Source organism: Akebia trifoliata, chromosome 6, assembly GCF_017979445.1.
Source record: "Akebia trifoliata isolate Shusen 1 chromosome 6, ASM1797944v1, whole genome shotgun sequence".
Taxonomy (NCBI): domain Eukaryota; kingdom Viridiplantae; phylum Streptophyta; class Magnoliopsida; order Ranunculales; family Lardizabalaceae; genus Akebia; species Akebia trifoliata.
The window spans coordinates 1,381,041-1,407,489 of NC_141380.1; the positions used below are offsets into that span (position 1 = coordinate 1,381,041).

At 35.8% G+C, this 26,449-nt stretch overlaps 4 protein-coding genes across 4 annotated transcripts; 2 read left to right on the top strand and 2 right to left on the bottom strand.

Moving 5' to 3' along the window:
* Positions 1 to 402: 402 nt before the first annotated feature.
* Positions 403 to 1,509, bottom strand: ASL5 (Lateral organ boundaries (LOB) domain family protein). Its single transcript, XM_086444804.1, has 2 exons — positions 1,216 to 1,509; positions 403 to 763 (listed from the first exon to the last, which is right to left on the bottom strand). Exons 1-2 carry the CDS (start codon positions 1,369 to 1,371, stop codon positions 425 to 427), a joined length of 495 nt encoding a protein of 164 aa, XP_086300930.1. The 5' UTR covers positions 1,372 to 1,509; the 3' UTR covers positions 403 to 424.
* Positions 1,510 to 8,712: 7,203 nt separating this feature from the next.
* LOC147399444 (protein FLX-like 1) lies at positions 8,713 to 11,480 on the top strand. Its single transcript, XM_086444802.1, has 4 exons — positions 8,713 to 9,299; positions 10,262 to 10,434; positions 10,574 to 10,644; positions 11,161 to 11,480. The coding sequence occupies exons 1-4, from the start codon at positions 8,713 to 8,715 to the stop codon at positions 11,254 to 11,256; spliced, it is 927 nt and encodes a 308-aa protein (XP_086300928.1). The 3' UTR covers positions 11,257 to 11,480.
* Positions 11,481 to 12,240: 760 nt separating this feature from the next.
* Positions 12,241 to 16,863, bottom strand: LOC147399445 (transcription initiation factor TFIID subunit 15b-like). The gene is made up of 7 exons (XM_086444801.1): positions 16,564 to 16,863; positions 16,425 to 16,485; positions 15,667 to 16,297; positions 14,368 to 14,518; positions 14,170 to 14,251; positions 13,712 to 13,931; positions 12,241 to 13,591 (listed from the first exon to the last, which is right to left on the bottom strand). The coding sequence occupies exons 1-6, from the start codon at positions 16,727 to 16,729 to the stop codon at positions 13,811 to 13,813; spliced, it is 1,212 nt and encodes a 403-aa protein (XP_086300927.1). The 5' UTR covers positions 16,730 to 16,863; the 3' UTR covers positions 12,241 to 13,591; positions 13,712 to 13,810.
* Positions 16,864 to 20,247: 3,384 nt separating this feature from the next.
* LOC147399446 (ferritin-3, chloroplastic-like) lies at positions 20,248 to 23,139 on the top strand. The gene is made up of 8 exons (XM_086444803.1): positions 20,248 to 20,647; positions 21,128 to 21,211; positions 21,297 to 21,357; positions 21,467 to 21,554; positions 22,204 to 22,265; positions 22,443 to 22,508; positions 22,607 to 22,670; positions 22,779 to 23,139. The coding sequence occupies exons 1-8, from the start codon at positions 20,361 to 20,363 to the stop codon at positions 22,829 to 22,831; spliced, it is 765 nt and encodes a 254-aa protein (XP_086300929.1). The 5' UTR covers positions 20,248 to 20,360; the 3' UTR covers positions 22,832 to 23,139.
* The last annotated feature ends 3,310 nt before the right edge of the window (positions 23,140 to 26,449 follow it).

Sequence of the window (26,449 nt, forward strand, 5' to 3'; positions counted from 1 at the left end):
GAGACATGAAGCCCTTTTTGCTAAGGGAAACAGCCCATGAGGTGCAGTCCCTGGGAGTTTTGCATAGTTTTTATGCCAATAGCTTGCACCTAACTCTACTCCCTCAACTCGTTGAACAAGTAAAGCTTGTTGCACAAGTAAAGAAGCTTTGTTTGTTTAATTAATAAATAAGTAACTCACAAAACCCATATTTACTCCATTGTTTCACATGCTGGGGTTGACCCCATCACTGCAATAACCCTTGTTTTCTAACATAACTCATAACCTACTCTACCCACTCATAGTTATAATTATTTTATTTTTCACTAATAAACACACATCTATCTCTCTCTTTCATAAAAATAAAATTGAAGCTGTTAGATAGTAATATTGAGAAGGAAAGTAGAAAAACATCTTCTTCATTTCATTATATTAGGAAACCATTTCAAGTCCAAAGAGATTCCCTCTTTAGAGGGTCTTGAATTACATTGCTAGAAGAAGCATAGTTGAGATATTGGGGAAGGTTATTGATGTTGCTATGAAGAAGAAGTGATTTATCATTGGGATCTATCTGATGAGTAGGCAAGGTGGGTTCTTGTTCTTGTTGCATCTGAATGCAGAGGATCTCAGTTTGAGCCACAGCAAGCTGCATTTGCAACTGTGAGACTTGGTTTTGTAGGTAAGATATGGCTCCCACACATCCGTAAACTGGGTCTCGCACTCTTGCGTTTGCCTCGTAGACTAGACTGCTTACAGCATCGCTTCTCTGATGAATGGGAAGCTCCTATGAGATAAATAACAAGAAAAGTTCATAACCCAAGAACACTAATGTAATTAATATGGAACCCATGAATGCATATACAATATATCATTAATATTGTTCAATTTTTAAATTTTTTTTTTTTTTTTTTGATAAGTAGTATTTCATTCAAGAACAGCACCAGGCCCGTCGAGGTGACCAGCCTAGTAAAACATTACAAATATGACACTACTCACGCGAAATACATCGAATCCCATCCCAATTATACATAAAATCCTCGAAGAAATTAAATCCCCCTAAGGCTTTACAATTAGTATGTTATGTGAATAAAACAAAATTTTGTGTTCCATTTTGAAGCAGAAATCCCACCCCACCATACCCAACCTTTTTCCCCACCCATGAAATACCACATAAAATAAGTGTGTGTGTGTAAGAGAAAGAGAGAGAGAGAGAGAGAGAGAGAGAGAGAGAAAGACCTGAAGCATTTTGCTAACATTGCTAGCACCAAAGACCTTGTGAACAATGGCGAACTTGTGCGGATCATCGGAAGGGAAATAAGGAGCAAAAATGCAGTCCTTAGCACAGCGACGTCGCAGTAATTTGCAAGAAGCACAAGGTGAATTTCCTCCCATATTTCGATATCAAAAATGTAACAAGAAGTATATAAAAAATAAAATATAAAAAGGTGGAGAAGCCTAGTTTAGAAGGGAGATTGGGAGGAGAAAGAGAAGATATTGGTTGTTTTCTCAATTAGAGGAAGATGACTTTACATAAAGCTAAAACTTGCAAGGGAATGAGACAGGAGTGCGTATTTATAATAGTTACAGGGCGTGTGAGCGCGTTGTGAAGTAGATGAACATGCACAAATATTAAATAATTAATTTTTTTTAAAAATCTATAATAATAATAATTCATAAGATAAGACTTTAGACTTAAAGAGAGTACTTGACATATGAGAAATTATTTTAATTTTGCACATGCGTTGTCACCAATAACATGCAAACACGTTATCATTTTTTTTTTTTTTTTCCTTCCAATAACCTTACAAATTAGATAGATTGTTTTATGTTTGTAATTGCAATATTTAGGATGCTAAGGATGTTTTGGTCATTTTAGTATAACTTTATAGAGAAGCACGTCGGTCGTATTGAAAAACCATGAGTGAGAGGGTTGATTGCCGCCATGGCGCGTGAAAGGTTGGCATCCATGCAGATGTTTGGCTTCCACGTTCCCCCTTTGACTCTTCTCCCTAGCTACACACACACTTAGAGAGAGAGAGGGAGAGAGAGAGGGAGAGTAATTAGGGTTAGGATCTAGAGACAAAGATTGGAAACGATGCAAAAAACCCTAATCAGGATGAGCCCGAGACACAGAAAAAAGGGCTCTACGTGAATGTTTGTTGAGAGACATTAAGCCCTCTCTCTCTCTCTCTTTTATTAAAATAAAGATATAATGGTCAACAATACGATTATATAAGCAAGTAAGCACAATATTTTTTGGCCCATTGATCCATGGCCCCCGATTTGATGGATCTATCTTAATTGCTTATTTCTGACCGTTGGATTGGACATCTAATAACCTCCGTGAATAAACTCTTAGGTGGGTCCAAGCCCATTATGAAAAAGGCTAAAATCAAATTAATGAATGGGCCATTTGATTTTTTGTGGGTTGGTATAAGAATAGATGACTAGATATTAATAGATCTATAAATGTGGCATATGGCCTGCAATCAGACTTCGTGGATTACATGATGTTGCAGGAGTTAGGAATATCTTTATCTACAGATGCAAACACAACCACATACCTTAACCAAACACACACCCATGACCCCATGGTGTACATAAGGTTGCATTACAAACCCGCCGTGCAAGGATCTTGCCTATGTGCATGGGGGCAACTAAGACACTTAAAAAATTTAAATTTTTTTGCAAGGACTACTATAGTGATGTCACGGAACATAGGTTAACAAGCAAATACAATTAAAACACTTCAATTTAAATGTAAGAAATAAGTCATTTCAACAACTTTTTGTTCAATTACTCGTAGAGAGTTAAATTTATAGTTATAGCATTAATCAAGAGAACAACCCTTCGGTTTCTAATATTGTTGTGTAAATGTCTTGTATTCTGTTGGTGGTACACAAAGTTGTAAGGTCTCCCTCAAGACTCAAAATTCTTAGGATTATGAGAAGGACAATCATGTAATATTTTCTTAAGAATTTTTTATTTTAAAATAATTTCTATATTTTGGAAAGTTGGATGCATTTAATTACTCCCAAACTTATAAAAAGAGATCTTAGAGTTGTAAAACAAAAGAGAGAAACTATTGATTATTTTTTATCCGATCCGTGGACGTAAACACACCATCGAACCATGTAAATTCTTGTGTTTGTGTGATTTTGTCATCTTTGTTGTTTTTAATTTATGCATACACATGAAGGTCACAACGAAGATAAAGGTATTCTTAAACACAATCAAATCAATTAGAAATGAAATCCTTTGAAGGATTCAATGAAGCATAATAAATTTGAGGAGGTTGTGCTCCAATGGCAAAGCTTGTTCCCTTGGTTACCTTCGAATTTGCTTTAGAGAAGGAAAACGCTAGCCTCAACATACGGTTGAGGCTCTCCATAAAACAGACAGTGGGGTGCTTGGAACTCTCAAGACAATCTATCCCTAGAAAAGTGGCCACAAATCTCTAGGAAATTTGTGTTTTTACTCTTATCTCAATTATATATTTGACAGTGAGCCTCAACCAAAAAAGTCCTGCAAGGTTTGGAACCAACGTTGGTGAAAAATTATATTATATTAAGATTTTTTAAAAGAAAAAAATAAATTTCATTCAATGCCCTTTATATTGATGCTATCACGACGCATTTATTTATTTTTATCAATAAACATGGTTTCAATGAGTTCAGTAACTTAGTGCAGGCAGGTTTTGAACCCAAGTCTTTTGTATCACCACTGAAAGGCTTTACCAACTAAACTAGCTGCACTTGCACTCACAAACAATTATTACTAAGCTCTTGAGTTAAACATCACATCTTAATTCCTAACTATTTTTTTGTAGCTTTCTCTATCATTAAAGAATTAATTCAAACAGTTAAAAAGTCATATCCACGCTGAATCCTCATCCCACCTCTATTTATAACTTAAAAAATTTGAAAAAATAATGTTGAAGCTAACCCATCATGTTTTCAAATATTAATACACTAATGGAAACACCAACCGAGACATTAATGAGAACCACTTAATGAGATCCGACATCAAACTAAGGTCATAGGATTATTAAAATAAAACCTATTTCGAGGGTGATTGAAATTGAAATTGTGAGTTGTAGAACCCTAAGTCATGTTCTCTCTCTCTCTCTCTCTCTTGCATTTAATGTCCTCCACATGATTCTAAATTTCTAATTTCCACATCTTCTCTTCCAAGGAAAACAGCTCTCCTTCCCTAGTTGTTAAGGTCAATAGTGTCATATAAAATAAGTTCTTTTTTGCTTAGACCCTTGTTAAAAAAGGGGTGCCAGGCTTGAAATGTTGAAATTTCATAAGTGTGTTAGTTTACAAAGCGCGTATTTCCAAAAGAGATGACCACGTAAAGAGGTGAGAATCTGGTTGTGTGTTGTAATTTAAGGTAATAAAGTAGAAGAAAAAACAGACATCTTTCATCATCTTTGAAGTAAAACAAGCAAGCTCCAATGCAACATTGAATGCACTTGGTGGAGAGCAAGATTCGTTTTCGAGATACATAGTTTTCTTTCTCCCCTAAAATGGAGGTGGGATTACTTGATGTGTTTGTTTGTTGACATTGGCAATCACGCTAGTGCGTTTTAACTATTAAGTGCCAATTACGGATCTTGGGCTCAAACCATGTTAGGGTCTAGCTTTGATAATGATACAGTATCATGTATGCCAATAAATTAAGCTTCTTCGCACCTTCAATTTCTAAGTTCCTGTGTGTTAGTGTAGGCTTACCATATATTTGATATAATTTTTTTTTTTAGTCATGATAATCAGACGCTCTATTTTGTGCTCTTTGTACATTCTTTGATATGGTAGTTCTCATAATCATAAATTTTTGTCTTTGTGAATCTCGAAACAAATGATTTATGATTTTGTAAAAGGAGCGTACAAAAACATACAAAAAAGAGAGTCAGATTGTCACGATTTTTTTTTCCCCAAAATGATTTGACATTATGAGTGTGGATCATGTACCCTAGTAAGTAACTTGGGTAGCTTTCCAACTCAAAGTTTCTTTCATGTCACAAATAAATTGATTACCCTTAGAAGATAACTCGTACAAGTTAATTTGCGTACCAACGTACCACCATAATGGAATTTTCGGATGGTGAGGTGACTTACATATTATACAGCTTGATATTTTGCACCCGTGTGACGTGGATTGGTAAAAATATCATTGATGTAAATTGAATGAAAGATCAGCTCCAACTTTTGTTTGTCATCCAATATTACTTATAAAGAAATTTTAAAAATATTGAGAACTCTTAGTTCTGTTCGTGAGAGGTTCTATGTGTATATTTACAAAGAATTCTATTTATCTACAACTGCAAGAGATTAACTTCAAATAGGAGAGCTGACACGTAGAGATGTAGATAAGCTGAAATCAAGTAGTTGTGGTGTACATGGTTGGTTGAACTAGAGCAGTGTGATCCTCCACAAAATCTGGAGAATCGTTGATAATTTTGGATAACAAAACAATGATAAATGGAATGTTGGACCCCACTGCATGATGTAGGTTAGATCGAAATGAGTACTCACATAAACATGATTCCACAAATTAGACTGAAATAGGTTAATGACACTTTGCGGGTGTTCGGATATGGGTGAAGCTTGCCAGAGTAAAGAATAGATGTAACCCATTAGGAATTTGAAATTGAGAGAATTCCCCAAACGAAGCACAAAAATTGTTGAAATCCCAAGTGCACTATTGAAATTATTTTCGAAAATGGTAAATTACCATTTTCTGAAATACATTATTTTATCAAATCAGTAAAAATTAAAATGAATAGTGTTTTGATAATTTTTTTTACCCAAAATACCATTCTCTCTCTCTCTCTCTCTCAACACTTTCCTTACTGACATAGTAAGATTTTAAGTCTTAAGAGTCCTTTTACTCAAATGGGTTATCACATCAACAATCTGTCACCCATTTAATTTGTGAAAAGAGTGGGTCATATTCAACCTACATTTCAACTTTTTCAATCTATCATTTGGGTAATGTCAATCCTCATAGAATCTAATTGAGCCTCGACACAAATATGAAGATGAAGTCACTAATAAAATGGTTGTAGCTACATCTTTAAAATATCATGTCTTTGAAAATCATTCGAGATTAAGATAACTTTCCTAAGTCATCTCAGTATCGTTTATGAATAAGACGAGAAGCAATGGCCGAGAGCCCCCTTCTTTTTCATCTTCTTGCTTCATAAATTTTCAAGAAAATACTTATCTCACCCGAGTAGTCTTGGCTGGTATCCTTCGTGAACGAGAAGGAGAAACCAAGATTGAAACCCATGTAAGGCACTAATGTTTTGGGACTTGTCTAGTCATTTTATATATATATTAAAATGCCTTACCATTACTAAGGAATGGGGTACTTAAGTTACTAATTGAAGTTAAAAAGAAAAATGATAAAATTGCCTTTTGATGGGTCACACTTTAAAAGATAATTATGTGTGGATTGCGTGCAATCCCCCCCACCTCCTATTGGGTTTGTGAACACCTTTGTAAAGCTCACTTAATAATTTGATGGTATTTCACTAAACACCTTGTATGTCACACCTTCAAAGATTTTATTTGATAATGACAATGAAGGATAAGCCAACTTATAATAGCAAATGCAAAGAAGATAAACAATCACACAAAGAAAGAGTAAGAACACAAAGAAAAAGTAAAAACACAACCACAACAAGAGATTGTATGTGATTCACCAAAAGATTACATCCACGGTGATATGAGCGTTGGAGCTCAATTTCACTATGAAAAAAATAGGGCAAATTGATACAAGGAAACAACTCCATCACTTAGCTTCACCTTCTTCTAGATCTCAATCTTCCCAAATCTCAACTCAAACTCAAATTATCTTGGACCGACCCAAAAATACACATACTTAGACTGAGTCCAATATGTTTTGAACAATACTTCAAACCTCCCGGAAAAAAATCTGATTTGTAGAACCTCTTATAATGCAGTTTCATGTTTTTATCTTTTGTTTTTCTTTTTAAAGTTTTCCTTATTGACTTCCGACTAGGAATTAAGAAATTTATGTAAGGTTCTAAAGAAACTTAGGAAAGGATGTTGAGATGCATTAGTGATGGGTTTATGTAGGAAAATATTAAAACTTAAGAACAGAAAACTAAATTTAAGAATAACTCAGATAGGATGTACCATAAAGATTTGGGCAATCAATGGGTTTTGGCCCAGACCATCATGGACTGGGCTTGGATTATGTTACTATGTGTGTTTAATGTTATCGGGCTGGGATGAGCCTTGGGAGCTAGGTGTATCAAGATCCCACAGCTAGAAATTTTACGTATCTCAAATAATACATATTTTAAAAATACTTATTCTGAGGATAAATCATGTCCGTTGAATTTCGTGCTTAGATAACCAGAAGCTTGGAGCAACTAAAACAATAAATAAAAAATTTAAAGATAAACTAAAACAATATTGGTTGATGTAAAATAAAATTTTGGCATTTGAATATTGTTAGCCCAGGTAATAATAACTTAAAACTTTTTTAAAAAAGAAATAGATTTACATGTCGAAATTAGTTTGAACAGGTTTGAATAGTCTAATTGAGATCGTTCCAGGCTTGGACCTTTCCCTTGGAAGTCTGGCCCAAAAAAAAAAGGCTTATTTGGCCCACAGTCCAATTCCTCCATTTCATGGTCCTTTCTCTCCAATCCAATTCTTCATTCTTCTACAAATATCTTAAAATCAGAATTAATCCCTGTTCTTCAGCTCTTGATAGACAAGTTAAGAGTTCATAATTAATAAAATATTAACTATTAAACTATTTTTTTTATTTTTTACTTAGATAAACAAGGTGTTTAGTTGTCAATATGAAAGTGGGTTCAATGAGATTTGAATCTAAGTTAAGTTGTGGGATCAACTCATAACACACCTTCACCAACTAAAGCTAAATTGGCAAGTTCATAGTAGCCATTAAACTATATTACTATACTTATTGAAAAAATAAAAAGGTGAGATGGTAACATGGTTTTAAAACTCATTCGAGACCAAGACGTATCGCCCGAGTTAACTTGGTGTCAAAGTTGAACGAGACCAACTCACAAATCATTTTTTTGACCGAGATTTAATACCTCACGTTGAATTTTTTATATTTTTTGAACAAAACGTCTCAAACGTATAGGAAAACTCGTCCGAGACAACTCAATATCAAGCCTAGACGAGACAAGATGCGAAACTGAGTTTTAAAACCATGGATGGTAATAATTCTCATTTCAATAAAATTAAAATTTTGGACTTTTAGCTAGAGCTGGCAACGGATCGGTTCAGTACTAAATCACTATCACACCATTGCCTATCCGAAAACTTTACCCTATGAACTGAATAAGGTCCGATTGGATGAATGAATCCCTGAATCAAATCCAATTCGATGAAGTTTTCATTCGAACCAAACCAATGAAAAATAGTGATCCAAAACCGTTAGGTTAGATTCAGAGTTTCAGATACCACCGAACATAGTCTAGCCCAATTTACAGCCTACTGTCAAATAAACAACTTTGATCCAAATACCTACTCATAAAACCATGACTCGGGTTTCACAAATTTTGGGTTTTTTTTAGAGGCTGCGCAGCTGCAGCAGCGCCGGACCTTAATCCCATCCGCAGAAATCAGAACCCGAAACGAAAGCCTTGAAGTCGAAGAACAAAAACACTCGCAGAGTTGCAGATCATCAACAAAGGTTTACAAAACCCTATCAGACATGGATGGAAGAAACCGTATTCCTCCACCAAATGCCCTACAATTCCGCGAAATACCTTTAACAAGGGTACCTCATCCAACCCTAATCGAAGACCCTCGACACCATCGTCTACCATTACCAATGTCAGCCGCTGCTGCTGTTGCTGCTGCTGCTGGACGACCCCACCAAGCCTTAATCGAAGAACGAATGGTGGCTCAGCACCGCGAGATGCAATCCCTCCTCCTTGACAATCAACAGCTCGGAGCCACCCACGTGGCGCTAAAACAAGAGCTGGTCGCCGCTAACAAGGAACTCCACCACATCTCTGGCGCTGCGGCCAAGGTTAAGGCCGAAAGAGATGCTCAGATTCGAGAGGTCTACGAGCGGTCATTGAAGTTGGATGCTGAGGTCCGGTCGATTGATGCTCTTAATGGTGAGTTGACTCAGGTGAGGACGGATGTACAGAAACTGAGTACGGTACGTGCGGAGCTAACTTCGCAATTGCAAGCAATCAAAGGTGATCTTTCACGGACTCGTGCGGAGTTGCAGCAGGCAGGAACGATCAAGACGGAAATCGAGAACATGCATCAGGAGATCCAAAGAGGAAGGTTAGCTACATTTCTGTTTCGATTTCTTGATTTTAGGGTTTTAATTTTTAATTTCGTTTTTGATAATTTGACTTTTGTTTAGTGTATATGGTAATGGATGTGCATCATGTCTATTGTAGATTACAATAAATCGAATTCTGTTTGAAATTAATTCTAGTTCATTACAAAATTAAAATATGTTTAGGGTTTTGGGGTGAGTTAAATTAATTATCACTGTTGGGTAGTAATATTATTCAAATCAAGGTTTAAAATCTCGTCTTGAGGCAATGTTTAGGTCATGAGATCAATAACCATAGTTTTAAATCTTGTCCAAGACCGGGACGACTCGTCCGATAAGTCTTGGTATCATCTACCAACGAGACGGATAGACAAGTCAAATGTATTGGATGAGATTTTAAACCATAGATCATTTTTCTCATTATTGGACGAGACAACCCAAACGTATCGGAAAACTCGTCCGAGATGACTCGATCTCGTTCACGGATGAGATGAGACATCAGAACAAGTTTTAAAACCATGTCAAGAAATCGATGATGATGGTGGGAATTGAACCCAGGTCTATGGTATCATCACCCGTAGATTTTACGAACTAAGCTATTATGGTATAGGAAGTGTCTCTATGTTGGTAGCAAAAGCGACATCAAAACTAGAAATTGAACGTTTTTATAACCGAAAGGTTGGAATGGGATTTAAAATTATGACCTTGTTTTGATACCAATGATATGTTCCCAATTTAACTTATTAATTAAATTAAAATAAAGAAAGAATATGATAAGATAAAAGATTTGACCTGCAAGGTGGTTGTGCCTCATAAATGGATCAATAATTGTTTTTTTTCAAATTTCCCATTGTTAATATTCCTTATAATAATTGATTGCCTTTCATTTAGGAAAGAAATGATAGGCAATCTTATTATCTATATCATCTGGATAGATGGGCATGACTATTTGTAATATGTATAGGACCGCCATCGAGTATGAGAAAAAAGTTCATGCTGAGAACCTCGAACACAGTCAAACAATGGAGAAAAGCATGATTGCCTTGGCTCGCGAAGTTGAAAAGCTGCGTGCAGAGCTTGGCAATGCAGAGAAGAGAGCACGAGCAGCTGCAGCAGCCGCCGCTGCAGCAAACCCAGGTATTTTGTGTCCATAACTTGGTTGGTTGTTTTGTAGCTGCACTGCACTTATTCTCCTGTTAACGCAGGTGATTCTGTAATCTTCAACCTGTACAAATATAGGCAGATTGTTTTTAACATAGATCATCTTTCGTTTCAGGTCCCGGATATATTGGAAGTTATGGAAATACTGAGATGGGGTATGGAGGAAATTCTTATGTAATGCATCAGGTATTTGCTCAATTAGTTCAATTTATAGACTTCCAACATAACAATAACTCAGAAATCCTTTCTTCCATTATTTACCAACACTTATATAAGTAGGCATAAAAGTCCTTTGTGTATTATAGCAAATTATTGTGCTGACGTACCCAAACAAATTTAGGAAAAGATGTTTATCATAAATTATAAAAATATTTGTATAATTATACAATCCGATTCCACTATTCCATTTTACTTGGGGTCATATCTTCCTTTAGCCCTACTGGGGGCACACACACACACACAAAAAAAAAATTTTGAGTTTTTCCCCTATATGTTGCCTCAATAGACACATTGAACAAGGATCTCAACCTTGATTTTTCCCGTCATTTTTTTTTCTTAGGTCTAAGTTTGGAAGAGGGATTTTGATCCCATGTTGCAGTATTAGCATGCACAGACATTAGCAACACGCATGCCTAATCCCAAACCCTAAAATAGATGGCTTTACTTGCTGCGCGTCTAAATTTTACACGTTCTGTATCTCAGGTTTCGGGTAGTGCCAGTTCTCAATATGGATCTGGAGCAGTTTCAAATGGTCCGTTTGACATGCCGCAAACTTATGCACATAGAAAGGTGGTGTGACACCCTGGGTTCGAAGTTCTGTTTTTGTTTAGGGTACTTGGTGGATCACTGGATGCTTTCAGTGGGTTTTAAATAGAAATTTCCATGTTCTATTTGAAGCATTTGTCATATTAATATATTTATTACTATTTTATACTCAAAAGTTTTTGTAGCAACTGTACTGGGTATTTGTATGAATTAGAACCAGATGTTTGCATTTTCTTTCTAATTTTACCTTACTACTATATATTAGCAATTTTTTTTTTTTTTTGGATAGATAGTATTTGATTGTTATTCGCTTGCAAACACGAGAACTTTGCTAAATTTACACTTGTATGGTTGTGGTTATTTACCTAATCTAGTACATTTGCAGAGATTATTTAATATTTGGCAATATAGCCACGAAACCCATAATTCTTCAAGAAGGATGGTGGGTTTACGATTTTCCTTAAAAATTGACGCACATTTTAATTTGTAAAAATGTCTTAACGTACACCAGTAATTGCTCTCAACAAGTCATTTTTAGAATCATCCTCTTTGGAGAGAGGGAGAGATTAAATCATAACACTTGTTTTCGACAAAACAAACTAATAAGATGGAATTACCGCAAGCCACGTGGATTAGGGAAGCTTACCAAACATTTCCCATTTTAAAGAAGAGTCATGATAATCTGATGCCCTCCATCGTAGAACCGTTTCCCAAGGCATATGATCTACGATTCTGTGATGGAGGGCATATGTCAGAAAATCATTAATCTTCAAAGAATGATGCTTAAGCGACCTCAAGATTGTTCCTCATATAACACATCTTTGCAAGAAAGTGTATAGCATAACCTCCATAGATAAAGAATGAAAAAGCATTTATGGTTCCTACACACTTTCACGTCAAGATGTGTGCTATGAGATACAATCTAGAGGTCACTCCAGCACTCCTCCATTTTAAAGGGTGCAAAAGGAACTTAGAAGGGCTTTTATCATTAACATCCACCAAACAAACACAGAACCATCATACACAAAGTTTCTGAGTTTTATTAAAAATTTAAAAACTGTGGAAGTTTACAATTACCATGCCCACCACGACTGCAAAATATTACTCCCAACTTCAGTGAATGGGGCACATTCAGAAAACGGGACTTGCCAAAAATGATTCAGGATGCAATCATGATAATATTTGAATGAACACATGGGCCCTACATCAAATTGTTCGAGGGACCTTAAATAAGTCCACACTGCAGCCAAGAAGCTCGCACCACAACGCTCCCCCAGCTCGAGCAACATCAATCAAATCCAAAAGCCGCTACCATCCCAACCATAAATATTGAAACCAAAGTGCCAAGATTATTTGTGATAGTAAGAGTCCTACAAATCTAGATGCTGCAGAGGCTGGAGCAGAGTATGAAAAAAGATGGAGCTTCCTTGTAAATCCCAGCAAATGGTTTAAGTAACACAGCTTTCCTGGGATTTCGGGGCAAAGAAGTTTTGCTCACAACTGAAAGTACATATACATTATAGTAGAAGACGGTATGATCATTAACATACGGAACACAATATAATAACGGAAAAGCTGGTCAGTAAAGATTGAGAAACATGTCCTAATTGAATGACCAGTGGAAACCATATTATATAGTTAATTAAATGGTGATTTAAATATTACCCTCCATCTCAATGAATATTTGAGATACCCCTATGTTTTCAAACTGATGGCATACCCATTGTTCTACTATGAAAGACTTGTAGAAAATCTTCAATCTCGGGTCACCTCTCTCTCTCTCTCTCTCTCTCCATAAAACCAGTTATCTTCAACCTCTAGGATTTCCTTTTCTCTCGTCTTCAAGCTAGAGATTCTCCCTTTCAAAGTTCAGACATCAAGAGCAAGATAAGATTTTTGGGAAGTATCACTAGACCATAGATTTTCAAAGGAGAAAGACCAATGGTTTTCTACAAGAGGTTGAAGATGATGGATTGAAGATGAGGTTTAATAGGTTAAAAATAATTTACCATAGAGGTTCAAGAAGCTTGAAGATGACATTTTTGGAAGAAAAGTCAACGGGTTTGGGTAGAAGTTGAAGTCAAGGGGTGAATGACATCAGTTTGCAAAACACGGAGGGGTATGGCTAAACCACCCTTATTTAATGCATTAAGAGAAGATATTATGTGAAAATGCATTTAGAAAAAAAAAAACAATATCACAGCCACAAGAAAATAAAAGCATGAAACAGACAGAATGCAAATCCATAAACTGCACCATATTGTGTGGGGTGTAACACCCACGTCTAACAGTGAAATTTATGCAGTAGCAGCACTCACCTGTAATCTCAACCTACCTTAGCAGCAATTTGGAGATCATCCACTTGTCTCTATAAAAAGATTCACATAGTTTAAATTAATACAAAGATTAGAAAACAAACGCCCCCTCCAAATTGTAATACTAGATAAAGGATAGATAGGGGTTTTCCTCGGAGAAAAGGACAACCTACCTCTTAGTTTCCAGTTTGTAAACAACCTTGCACGTATGAATAGAATTAGAAGTCTCTCAGACCAATATCTTAGTACATAACAAACTCCACTTAGATCTTTCAGTACGGACGTGAGCGATTTCCACCATGATTGTGTCTATCAGGGCCGGAGCCTCCACCATCTCTGTAATTGTCTCTACGTCTATCTCCACCACCACCATAGCCACCTCTACCACCACCCCTGTTTCACAAACACAAACTCAATCATACAACTACTCCATAGTTTGGCCGCTTTCTATAGCAAACTAACTCTGCAACTCAATGATCCCTTTTCCTTGGAACTTCTTTTTAAAATTGATTACATTGTCAAGTTATGACAAGGGAAACAAAAGTAATTACAAACTGCAATTAAGAACTTACAATTGTTAATTACTAACAAGTGCAAATTGAATATGAGAGAGAAAGAGGGAGAGAGAGACCCATGACCGTAGGAAGGTGCAGCTCTAGGTGCAGACTTCTCTGCCATCGTGACATTGATTTTATAACCCCTTAGATCATGATCTGACAAACAAGGTCACGGTAACAATCAATGGAAGTACTCAGATTAAATACTGATTTATTTATTTATTTATTTTGATAGGTAGATTAAATACTGAAAATTGCTCCCAAGAACTTACCGTTGTAAAATCCCCCAGCAGAATGTGCTGCAGAAGGATCTTCATAAGACAGAACTGCATCTCCTTTGTTGTTTCCAGCATCATCTGTATATATTTTTATATTCCAAGGCCATTGATCCTTGAAACCTCGCTTATGCTTGATTCTTCCAACCTAAATAAGATCAGCAACATTAGCATATTTAAATTGCACCAATATGACACTTGTTAGCTTTCAAAATAAAATAACTTTCTCAAAAGGATCAGGTATAGAATCCATCGTTTGTCTATCCATTTCCATACCTATACATAGAAGCATTAACTAAGAGAAACCAAACAACTCAGTTTAAATGAAATTTCCATAAATGGGACTTTCACTGTGCTAATCCAAATATGATTGCTCCAAACATGACAGAAAGTGATCCTGTCATTTTCTTGGTGTAGATTAATGATGAAGACAGTGATTTGGAGTTTAAGAGAGCAATAGGGGGAAAATCATGGTAAATCCATTTGTAAAGAATGCTTGGTGACAAGATTGAGGTTATGAAAATGGGATTGATATAGTACTAAAATGACCTCAGAGATGGTCTATTGATAATAAACTAAAGATGGTCGATTGATATAGTATGGGCATGTTCAACAAAGCCCCAATTACAACCCCAAATAGAAGAAATATACAAGTTGAAGGTTCTAAAAGCGCTAGAAGGTAACCCAGAAGAATGTGGATTGATAAGGTGAAAGTGGATACACTCCCCATAAGAAACATGGATCTAGACAAAAATTTGAATGAGTGCGATTCGTTTGGCCGACCCAAATTTTAGGATAAGGTTTTGATAATGATGATTACCGCGAACAAGTTGCGAGAGGATAATGTGTATAAGGTAGAATTTAAGAAATTAACCATCTTTTGCAGATTTTAAAGAATGTATTCCTAGGTTAAACGAATGTCAATGTTAGTGTATTCCCAGTTTAATTAACACTTGAGGCACTACCCTCCACCATCTCACACCTCACATTTAAGAAACATAGCTCATTTTTTACAGAAGTTTGCCATGTCATGATGACATTGATTCATCAACAAATGGAATATAATTCAATTACATCTTTTCCATCGTACAAACGCATCAATTCTACAAACTAAAAATCCATGGTGATACTTGATTACTAGCATGCATTCATTAGTGAAAAAAATAAAAAAATAAATAAAAGATTTTTTCTAGGTTCCCTCCAAATTAATTTTTGAATGAAAATATTCTACACAAAGGAATGCAAAATAAACATCCAATAATCTCATATGCATGCATACCAAACGAGTTTATTTACCTGACCAATCCCTCCAAAAAGCTCTCTCAGCTCATCCGTAGTCACATCCCAAGGCAAATTTGATATGTAAATCCGCGAGTTATCGCAAGAATCACCACACTTATTATCACATTGCTTCACCTTTGCAGGGGCCTCAACAGGAGTACTACTATAACCACCTCCAGTGTTCCTAGCACCACCATCATATCTAACTGGTGGGCCTCGTCCACCACTACCTCGCATATCACCTGGGCCATCACCACCATAACTCGGAGGTGGTCCACCATACGATGGTGGGTATGAATTGGTTCCTCTCGTATAACTGGATGCAGGAGGAACTGCTTCTGTTCCATAATTGTTGTTCCCGGCATAAGGATTTGCGGGTGGAGGGTAATTTCCACCAGCCCCACCATTAGAAGCTTGTGCGGGCGATGGAATCCGACCGTAACCACCACCATCTTCTCTTCCTTGATTACCACCATAAGAACCACCTCTTCCACTGCTACACTTACTGCTTCTATCGCCACGATTCCCACCAAACCCACCACCACTTCCTCCTCTGTTATAACCACCTCCGCCACTACCACTTGCAGGACTTGAAGCGCCACATTTATTACACTCGACCCTTCTTGCAAAGTTCAAATTACCGCAACTATACCCAAAATTACAGATTTCAATTACACAAAATCCCATTTTTCTTTTAAAAATTTATTTAACAACTAGGGTCGAAAACACACACACAAGAAGCAAAAATGATCGAAGAAGAGGAAACAGCATACCTTTGGTTAGGGCAGAGCCAATCGCCTTCTCTTCCGCTCCCACCACCACGACCGCCACCTCCTACAAAGCAAAACAATAGAAATAAGGAACCCTAACCCTGAAAAACGAATCAAAATCTAGATTGAGAGATTTCACTACCTTGATTTTGTGAATCTCCACCATATCCCCCTCTGCTGCCTCGACCACCGCCTCCGTAACCTCCGCCGCCACCTTTACCGCCATAACCACCACCTCCATAGCCGCCTCCGCCGCCACCTCTTGACGGACCAGATTCTTCACCTCCGGGAGCATACATTCCCGACATGATTTAGGGTTTCTATAGGGCGTTCTTTCTTTGTTTTATTGAGAGAGAGGACTGAGGAGTCGACTGTTTGAAGCTTCCGAGTTGCGACAGGATATTTGTATGCATGGTTTCAAAACTCGGTTTGGCATCTCGTATCGTCCAATGGAAGAGACTGAGTCGTCTAGGACGAGACAATCCATTTAACACGGCTTAGAAAATGTTTAGCCATAAAATCATATTTTACTTATAAAATAAATATTTAAATTTAAAAAAAAAAATTATAAAAATTTAAAAAGTCTTGATTAACTGGGCCAAGTTTTATCGACTCTGGCAAGATTTTCAAAATATCATCCGAAACATTTTGCTTATCTCACAAGATTATGTGAATGTTGAGACACGGTGTATATTCATATAGTTGTTGAACAAAATCGAGATGCCTCGTGGTCTCGGACAACATTTAAAATCATGTTTGTGTGTTGGGAAAATTAATAAAAGAGAGTTAATTTTTAAATTAATTATAAGAGATTAATATGTTTTTGAAAATTATAAAAATCAATTTAATTCTATGATTGTCCCAAGTAGTATAAAAATGTTGGATGGTCGAGAATTTCAAGTTTTGAGTTTGGCCCATTAACACATACGAAGCTAAGGGTCGTTGAACTAAATTGGATTATCAAATTGGTAATTCAACAATTCAGCACTCTAAATTTTAATGTAAAAAATCTCAAACTCAAAAGAAATTTAAAATTAAAAGTTAAAAAAAAAAAAAAAAAAAAATCTTTTTGTGCTTAATCGAAGATTTTGAAAATGGACAATTACTAAACTCTTTTAAATTTAAAATTAAAATTTAACAAAACAAGTAACAGTTTTTAATTCTTTTTTTGTCTTTTTAAAATTTCCTCTACATCACCTAGCATTGGATCATGTTTTTGGATGCCACAAGGTAAACTCAACTACACTTAGTAAGATTCAAATCTCACTAAGGTAATAAGGCTAGTCTTACTCAGTTAAGTACTCAAATATATACACGAGCCAAATTCGTTAGACGGTCATGCCATTTGAGACAATGTCCACATGGATTATTAAATTGGCAATCCAACACCACAGTTTTCTATATTTCAAGAAAAAAGAAAATTAGATTTGAAAGAAAATAATTAAAAAAATAATCTTTTTTTAACTTGATAGAAGATGTTAAAAATGAATTACTACTAAACTCTTAAAATTAGAATGAATATTCAAAGATAAAAATTAACTATTTTTTTTTCAAAATTCTTGGAATTTCATCCTTTATAAAATCATGTGACATCAAATCATGTTTTTGGATAATACAAATTGATGCGGATAGAATCCACACTCAGGTATGTTATGTTACAATTAACCTCGTCAATTTGAATTTTATAATGTAGATTCCTATTCCAATGTTTGCTATGTAACAAACTTGATAAAGTAAGGTTGTATTGGAGATGTCAGAACTCCAAGAAAGTTTTGTTCTAAATTTTCAATCGTTAAGTTTACTGAATAAATCTCTCCTTACAATATTAATTAAAGGGTTCTTAAATACTATATAATAAAAAAGGAAAAAAAAAATTCTTTAGTAATTTTGAAAACCAAATGACTTGGATTGCAATTTATTTATTTTTACGAAAACAACCCTAATCATATTAAATTTAATATAATTGTAGGGGCGTTTATGATTGATCCCTTTGTCCCATGCACTAAAATTATATTTCAATAATAGCGAACGAAAGTTCTGTGTATCTAGCTTGCATGTGGAATATTCGTCATCCTTGTGTACCTAGGACAAATAAGACTTTGCCGTGTCAAACTTGGACAAAGATGGAATCAATCCTTCTATCCGCGTTCACACTTGTGTACTCTTTACGTCCAAATCATATATGGTCCACTATAGTGCCTTTTACCCTGCAAAGACGTTTGATTGATTAAGGATGAATATTTGCATTGTTTATTTTATTGATTTAAGAAAAAAAAAAAACGTGCTTAGATAAATATGACAATGAAAATTATATAGACATAGAGCATACCTTCTAACAATCAAATCGAATTTCATGATGAGAAACATAGGGACAATCCCGTAGAGGCCCCGTCGATATATCTTTATTTCCGCGACAGGGCCGGCCGTCTGTGCATACATTCCAGTGGTAATGGCAACTAGTGTGGGGGGATAATAATAAATTCAGGCCACTGAGCTTTTTTCCGAGCCATAGACCCCCGGTTGTAGTGCTCAGTCATAAAGGTGGTCAAATGACAATCGAACAAAAAATTGAATCAAAACAAAACATAAATCCTATAAAAACATAGATTTTTACACGATTTTCTTAAGATTGAGGTATGCCAACAGATCACACCGATTTCATTACGAAGAGAAAAGTTATTATTACAAATTATATCCTTTCATCAAAAACGAGAAATATAAATACCTTAGGAAATCTAATTAGGATTTTACATAATATTAGTAAAATTACGAAAACCACAATATTTTAAAATTTGAAAAATTACGAAAGTAAGTAACTTGAAGCTAAATTCTCAAAAAATCACTAATAATCTAACAAAAATCACCCCACACACCATTCAAAGTCATATTCTTCATCTAGATTTAACACTAATGATCAGCTGGGACTACATATGGCCAAGGTTTTTTCTTTTTCTTGAATATTAGTTTGGGTTGAAATTCGATATTCCATTCATGAACTCTTTTGAAGCAAATTATTTCGAAGAGATTGCTCTTATTTTTTTTTATTTTTATACTACCTCTCTTTATCTCTACAATCTAATCCTTATTCAACTCTTATTTCAAGCTTATAAGATTAGATCTCCCAAGGATTAACTCTTATATTTGCTTGTTTGTACTAATTCTCAATCTACTCGATTACATTTCAAACATCAATTGGCTATAGTAATGTGAGGTTGTGCACTTGAAGATGGTTGGTTGATTATTTTTTTCTTTCAAAAAGAAAAATCTTTTATGAAGAATCGTGATAATTGGACTCCCCTCTAGCATACTCCCCTGGTGTGATAGTTTATAAAATCAAAGATTTTCTCGGGATACACAACTACACATAAATCAGGGGAGAATATCGGACGGGAGAAGTCAAAAAATCATTATCTAGATAACTCGTTTAGATACAAGGGCATATTTAAATCTTATCCTTGGATTAGAAAGTTGTTATTATCACATTAACTTTTACTAATGCTACACGATTTCTTAGAGTTGCACATAGTGGTGTGACATTAGTAAAAGTTGATGTGGCAATAGTAATTCTACTTGGGATGACTAAGTCCATTTTTTTTTCCCACTCTTCAAATAAATAAAAAAATAGCTTTTTGTTTTTTTCTCAATGAATCTGGATCATATATTTTATTGATATACGACAGAAGAAATAAAAGAAGCATCTACATGGGGAGCGCGAGCTTGCCACGCGCACTTGTCCACTAAATCATCAACACCAGCCACGTGGTAATCCATCCAACGGTCCTAACGAAGACCTACCCTCTATATCTAATCTCCTCGCCACACCTTTCTCGTCATTCATTTGCTCTTCTGCTCTGTCTCTATCTCTTCCCCTGTATTCATTATTTGTCTCAAATTTCTTCATTAAAACACTGAGATCTCTTTCTCTCTGTTATCTAAAACATGTTTCTCAGAGCTTCCTCTGCTTTATCTCTCTCTACCATCCAAAGAGAGAGGCTTAGCCCTCTTTTCTCGTCTCCTTCTGGTCTGCGTGTTTCGCGGATTAAAGACGGTGGGTTCGTTGTATTTGCATCGCAGGAGGCGAATAGTCGACCACTTACGGGAATAGTGTTCGAGCCCTTCGAAGAGGTGAAGAAGGAGCTTCTTCTAGTTCCTACTGTTCCCCAACAGTCTCTCGCTCGGCAGAAATACTCGGATGAATCCGAATCTGCCATCAACGAGCAGATCAAGTGGGTTTTGCTTTCTTAATGGGCTTTTTATTCTATTTTCGATCCATCTTTTTCCTATGTTTTTGGTTGTTTTATGGGTTTTTCTAATTTCTTTCTTAGTTTCTTGTTATGTTCTTTTCGTGGTTTTTTTTTATCATTTTAGTCTATCTATTCTATGTTCGTGGGGTTCAAAATTCAAATCCAGATTACCCACCAAAATTAAATAAATAAATTTAAATCCTCGCTTTGTGTTTTTTCTTTCTTGGTTTTATTAATAAAAACCTCTGTTTTTAGTTTTTTCCGTGGATTTCTCTGTGTTTTCCTCCTTGTTTTTCCAGCCCAAGTTCTCTGGGTTTTATCTAGGTCGATCTATTGTTCCTTGTTTCGTTTCCCTTGCAGTCCGTGAAACATATATTAATGGATTTCCTCTGTGTCTATTACTTTTGAAACGTAAGTTTATCTAATTTGGGTTTCTCTGTAATTGGAAATTTGGAATCACAGTGTGGAGTACAATGTGTCCTATGTGTATCATGCCTTGTTCGCCTACTTCGACAGAGACAACGTTGCTCTTAAAGGCCTTGCTAAGTAAGAGCCCGAAAATATCTTTACCATTGCCTTAATGATTTGTTGAATATTTCTTCATGTTGGTTTGTGATTTTGTTTTAATCAGATTCTTCAAGGAATCGAGCGTAGAAGAACGACAGCATGCAGAGATACTGATGGAGTATCAGGTGTTTACCGAATTAACTTCATATCAATGTTTTTTGGTTTATATGGAGATAGTTATTTTGTTTCATATTGAATTTGAATATCTAATATTACTATTTCTCTAATTACCAGAACAAACGTGGAGGGAAAGTGAAGCTACAGTCAATAGTGATGCCCCTATCTGAGTTCGATCACCCCGAGAAGGGAGATGCACTATATGGTAAGTTTCCATGATTGTTTTTTAGTTTTTATGCCTTAAGTGAGGATCTCTTGGAATCATGAATGTATTTATAGGTGTGAGTGTGTGATTTGTATCTTTGGTTTAAAATCTTGTTTCGAAGCAATGTTTCTGTCAGGAGAAAAACCCAAATAGTCGTTCTGAAACATTCCAAAATATATCAATGTTTCATTCATTGTTCCTCCAAAATATTTTGAAATGATGCCAACCCAAATGGCCATTTTCAAAATTTTTTGAAACATTTCAATGTTTCGTTCATTCACCTCCAATTTTTTTTGAAATGATGCGGAAATTTGAAGATACTCTATTCAGCCACGTTTGTTAGTCATTTATATTAAATTATTGAGGCATTGTATAGTGTGTTTCATTTATGTATTATGATGTGTACACCCTATTGATAGCTGCCTGAAGTATTTACATATATGAGTGATTCCCACGAAAGGATAATTATACATGCTTTTATGCATTAATATGGTTTTTTATTCATGCATGAGTGCTTACTTGAATGGATGAGGCTATTCCTTTCCATCATTTAGGAGAGCAGATCATGCATATTATGTTAACTAATCAACATTTTATCTCTTTCATCTGTATGGATTGATAATGCTTAAATACAATTTCCTTGTTTCAGCGATGGAGCTTGCGTTGTCTTTGGAGAAGTTAACAAATGAGAAGCTTCTGAATTTACACAGTGTAAAGCATCGTAGTCCCTTTTGTCTGTCTACTTCACTTAAATTTTAAGAATTTTCTTTTTATTTTGATTTTTAATGGATAATTTAGTATCTCATGGGGGGTCAAAACCTACATTGCAAACTGAAATATTGGGCCTTTTTTCTAAGAAACGTTCTTTTCTTAATGAACAAACAACAGGTAGCAGTTAAAAAAAATGACGTGCAGTTGGCGGACTTTGTTGAGACCGAGTTTTTAACTGAGCAGGTAAAAAACGGGATTTCGTAATTTCATTCTCAACTTTGAAGAACAGTAGTTTAGTTTAGTGTTTTGATGTGGGTTATTTATTTGTTCTCCTTCCTTAGGTGGAAGCTATAAAAAAGATCTCAGAATATGTTGCCCAACTGAGAAGGGTGGGCAAAGGACATGGTAAGAACCAAGATTCAATAATCACCCTTTACATTTCATTAATCCCTCCCCCCTCCCTTTTTTTTCCTCCAATGGTGCTGACTGCTGTAATTCTGTTGTGCTTTGCAGGAGTGTGGCACTTTGATCAGATGCTACTCGAGGATGCAGTTGTTGCTGCATGATGAAGAAATAAACCGTTTTCTCGCTTGCAATTCTAGGAGTGTGTGTTTGCGTGTGTTTTGTTAGTTTGATGGTGTTGGTTCTTTGTTTAGAGGGTGTTTTCATGTACGGGGGAGTTAGAAAACTATGTTTTGAGATGGGATTGTTCGAGGTAAAAATAATAGATAGTTTTAAGATCTACTAAAAATAATAGTTGTTTTGATGATCTTTTTCCATGTGGTTTGTAAGATCTCTTGTTCCATGGGTAAATGTCTATCTGTATCTTGAAACTAAGAAATTTGACTAGTTTTATGGTACCTTGGTTTCATCATTTTAATACTTCAATGATGATTTTTAGAGGAGCCCAGGGACTGAGGAAAATAAATGCCCAAGTCCAATGGCTAGGAATTACCAACCAGGTTGCTTTTCACAAGGGCCTTTTAAGATACTCTCATAAGCTGATGTGCCTGAATGGTGTGCCATATGGTAATAGTCCACACCTATGTCACCTGGTTCGCTTGGTTTGAGTTCCTCTACTGGTTCTCTTTAGAAGTACAAGTACACAATGTTAAAAGATTCTAAAGTTAAATAGAAATAAATTAATATAATAATTCAAATTCCAAATATAAACAATGAAAAAAATATATAATAAATTGGTCTGGTTAATTGAACTAATCAACATTTGGTGGATCAACGGTTGGCTTGATTTTATGAATCCAGCACGAGCCGTACCAATTTGTGGTTCGAACTAGTACCAATGAATTGGGTAACATGGGTCCGGTCCACGCTTGAGGTACAATACACCCATTACACTGATCTGTTGGACGGGAAGGGGGGGACTATGAATATAAGAGAGTCACGAGGCCTAACTGAGTATGACAGGCCCAAGTGTGGATGAAAATATTCACTCAACAACCCAATGATTGTGTGGCCCACCCCTTACCGGGGGCTTACATACCAAAAGTCAACATGATGGATGATTTTTACTCATTGGATTGGAGCAGTTTTTCATCAGTCTTTACGAGTAGGACCATGGGGAGGTTCGTTGGCCATGAAAAAAATTGCTTCGTGGGGAAATGATAGCCATGGTTTTGATGGAACTTTGCACTCAATTGTTTATAGCTGTGTAGTAATCTTGTATATATAGACCTACCTGGCATCAACCAAGAGCCTGGATATTAATGTACTCATGTGCCTTTTTTTTGTTTATCTAGATATGTGTATGTAAACGGACTTTTATATCGAGCTTGGACCATCTTTAAGTTTAGTATGGTTGGGTTCAAGTTTTGATGTTTCTTTCTGAAAATGGATGAAGTGGTGAAGATACAAGTCGAACACAAACCAAGCGCATAAGAGCTAGAATGTGCCTAGTACGACTCCAGTGTTATCTAGTATGACCACATAAAGTGTGACTTGTCAAGCATCCGTGCAAGGAGTTGTCTTGTAACGTGGCCTGTACAGTTTCTGCTGTGTAAGTTGCCTTAAAAGAAATTGCTTTAGGGCATTTACCCCCCCATAATCTTGTTTTGGTGATTTGGTTTACTTGCAGATCATCACCTTTAAGTATCACGCAGTTCAGGTTATCATGTAATTATTAGTCTCATATTGGTATCGTTTAGCATGGATGGTAGGAAAATCATTGTACATTCACTCTTACGATTGTGGGTTAGTCATAAATGTTGGCTCAAATAATACTTCCTCAACTACCATGTGCACAGAGGAATTTGGTGGTCTCCTCCATTTGTACTTCTGTGATTCTACACAAATATGATTAAGATAGATTCTGTTCTTGCTCTCTCTCAAAAGCTAAATTGAAATAAAATAGAGAGAAACAAGGGATTGATTCTGCTTCCACCCTTCAAAGAACACTCTCAAGAAAAAAGGAAAATCAAGCTGGCTTAAAGCAAAACCTCCAATAAGAACTTCTCTTTCTGCTGCTGTTGTTCATATTATCACGGGGGGTATTTGGAGGATAAGAAGAGTGATGAAGCATCTCCCACATCACTTGTATGTCTCCATATCCACTGCAAGACTCCATGTCCTTGTAAAGATTTACTAATCCACTCCTTCTTCCTGCCATTCCCATTAATCATAGATGAGATAAAATGAATTGTGAGATTTAAGATTTTTCGACTTTCGTAGCCCAATTTGGATGGAAATCAAGATTGGGTTGCCAGAGTGGGGTTTGTGTGTGTGTGTGTGTGTGTTGTGAGCTAAAACATAGGATCCTAACCTTTGGCCCTGTGAGTAAGACGAGAAGTAAGGCTGAACACTATACGCTTTGTAGGGCCGAGAAGCGTGTTCTTGCACCTCCACCAGCTCCTCCACCTCTCCATCTCCTATGCTCACTTGGTTTCTCTCCTAACACTCCCCTCTTGCCTCTTTTATTTTATCTCAGTTCCAACTTCCCCCACCATTAATAAATTGAAATTTCATGTTTTGAGTGCAAAACAACATAGAGAATACAACATCCATGAAGACAAGGGGCTCTTAACATTTAAGCTACTCAAATTGGCTTTAACAAACTACCCTTACATTCTAGTTGAATGACATATGTATCCCACCCAACATGAATAAAATGGTAAGGCTTTTGGGTTTGTCTAATTTGTTGAATCTTAACCACACTTTCATGCCTAATGGGTTAGTGGGGACAGTATAATCCGATGCTATTAAACGGGTTTACCAGGATCATACAAACATTAGGTTCATGTAATTAAGATCTTAAGCCCTAGGGAAGGTTTCTCATTTGAGAGTAAGTTCTTCAATTTTAAATTTTTGGAGGTTATTTTGGTCATTTAATGAGGACTAATTAAGAGTATGTATGTATGTATGTATGTGGGGTTATGATTAGTGTTATATGAAAACAAGATAAGAAGGGAAGTTGAAAGAGTTAAAAGCATCTTTCAAAGAAATGGACATTTAGTAGGAGCCTACTCTTGGACTTAGCCTTCCTCTCTTATTCTCTATTACCAAAGATTCTCTTCTTTAATCTATTTGAAAAGTGTTGATGGGGCCTATCGGTCAAACGGTTTGTTGGATTTTCTTTTAGAGATCTCTCTCTCCTCTCACACATAATTCATGACTATTCTCGGATCAAGGGAGAGGCAAAAATATCCCGAGCCCAAAAAGTTCATTTACCTAAAGAAAAATTCCAACCAAGTGTTGACTCGAGATCCTGGGAACAAAATGATTGCTAGCATGATTCTTGATTAAATACATGTGAAATGATTTAGATAAGTTACGATATTTTACTAACATGTAATTAATATATAACGAAAGATGCATACAAAATTTTAAAATTTGTGTAAATATCTCTGAGAGTGATATGAATAAGATATCATGCATTATGCTAAGAAAAAATGAAATCCTATAAAAATAGACGACTGATGAAAATAAGTAATCCTAACTAAAATTACCACTACATTCTACTAAAATTGTTATTGTTTTGATTGTTGTAATACATTGACAAGACTCTCGAGAGTCGAGAGAAGAAACAAACATCATAAATAAATGATTCAAAGATTGTGCTCATATTTGTGACCCACCACAACTATTACTAAAGGTAAAGGGGTTAAAAAAGAATGCAGTTGATGTTGACAAGTTACCAAGACTAAACCATTGGATTAAATAATGGTTAACCA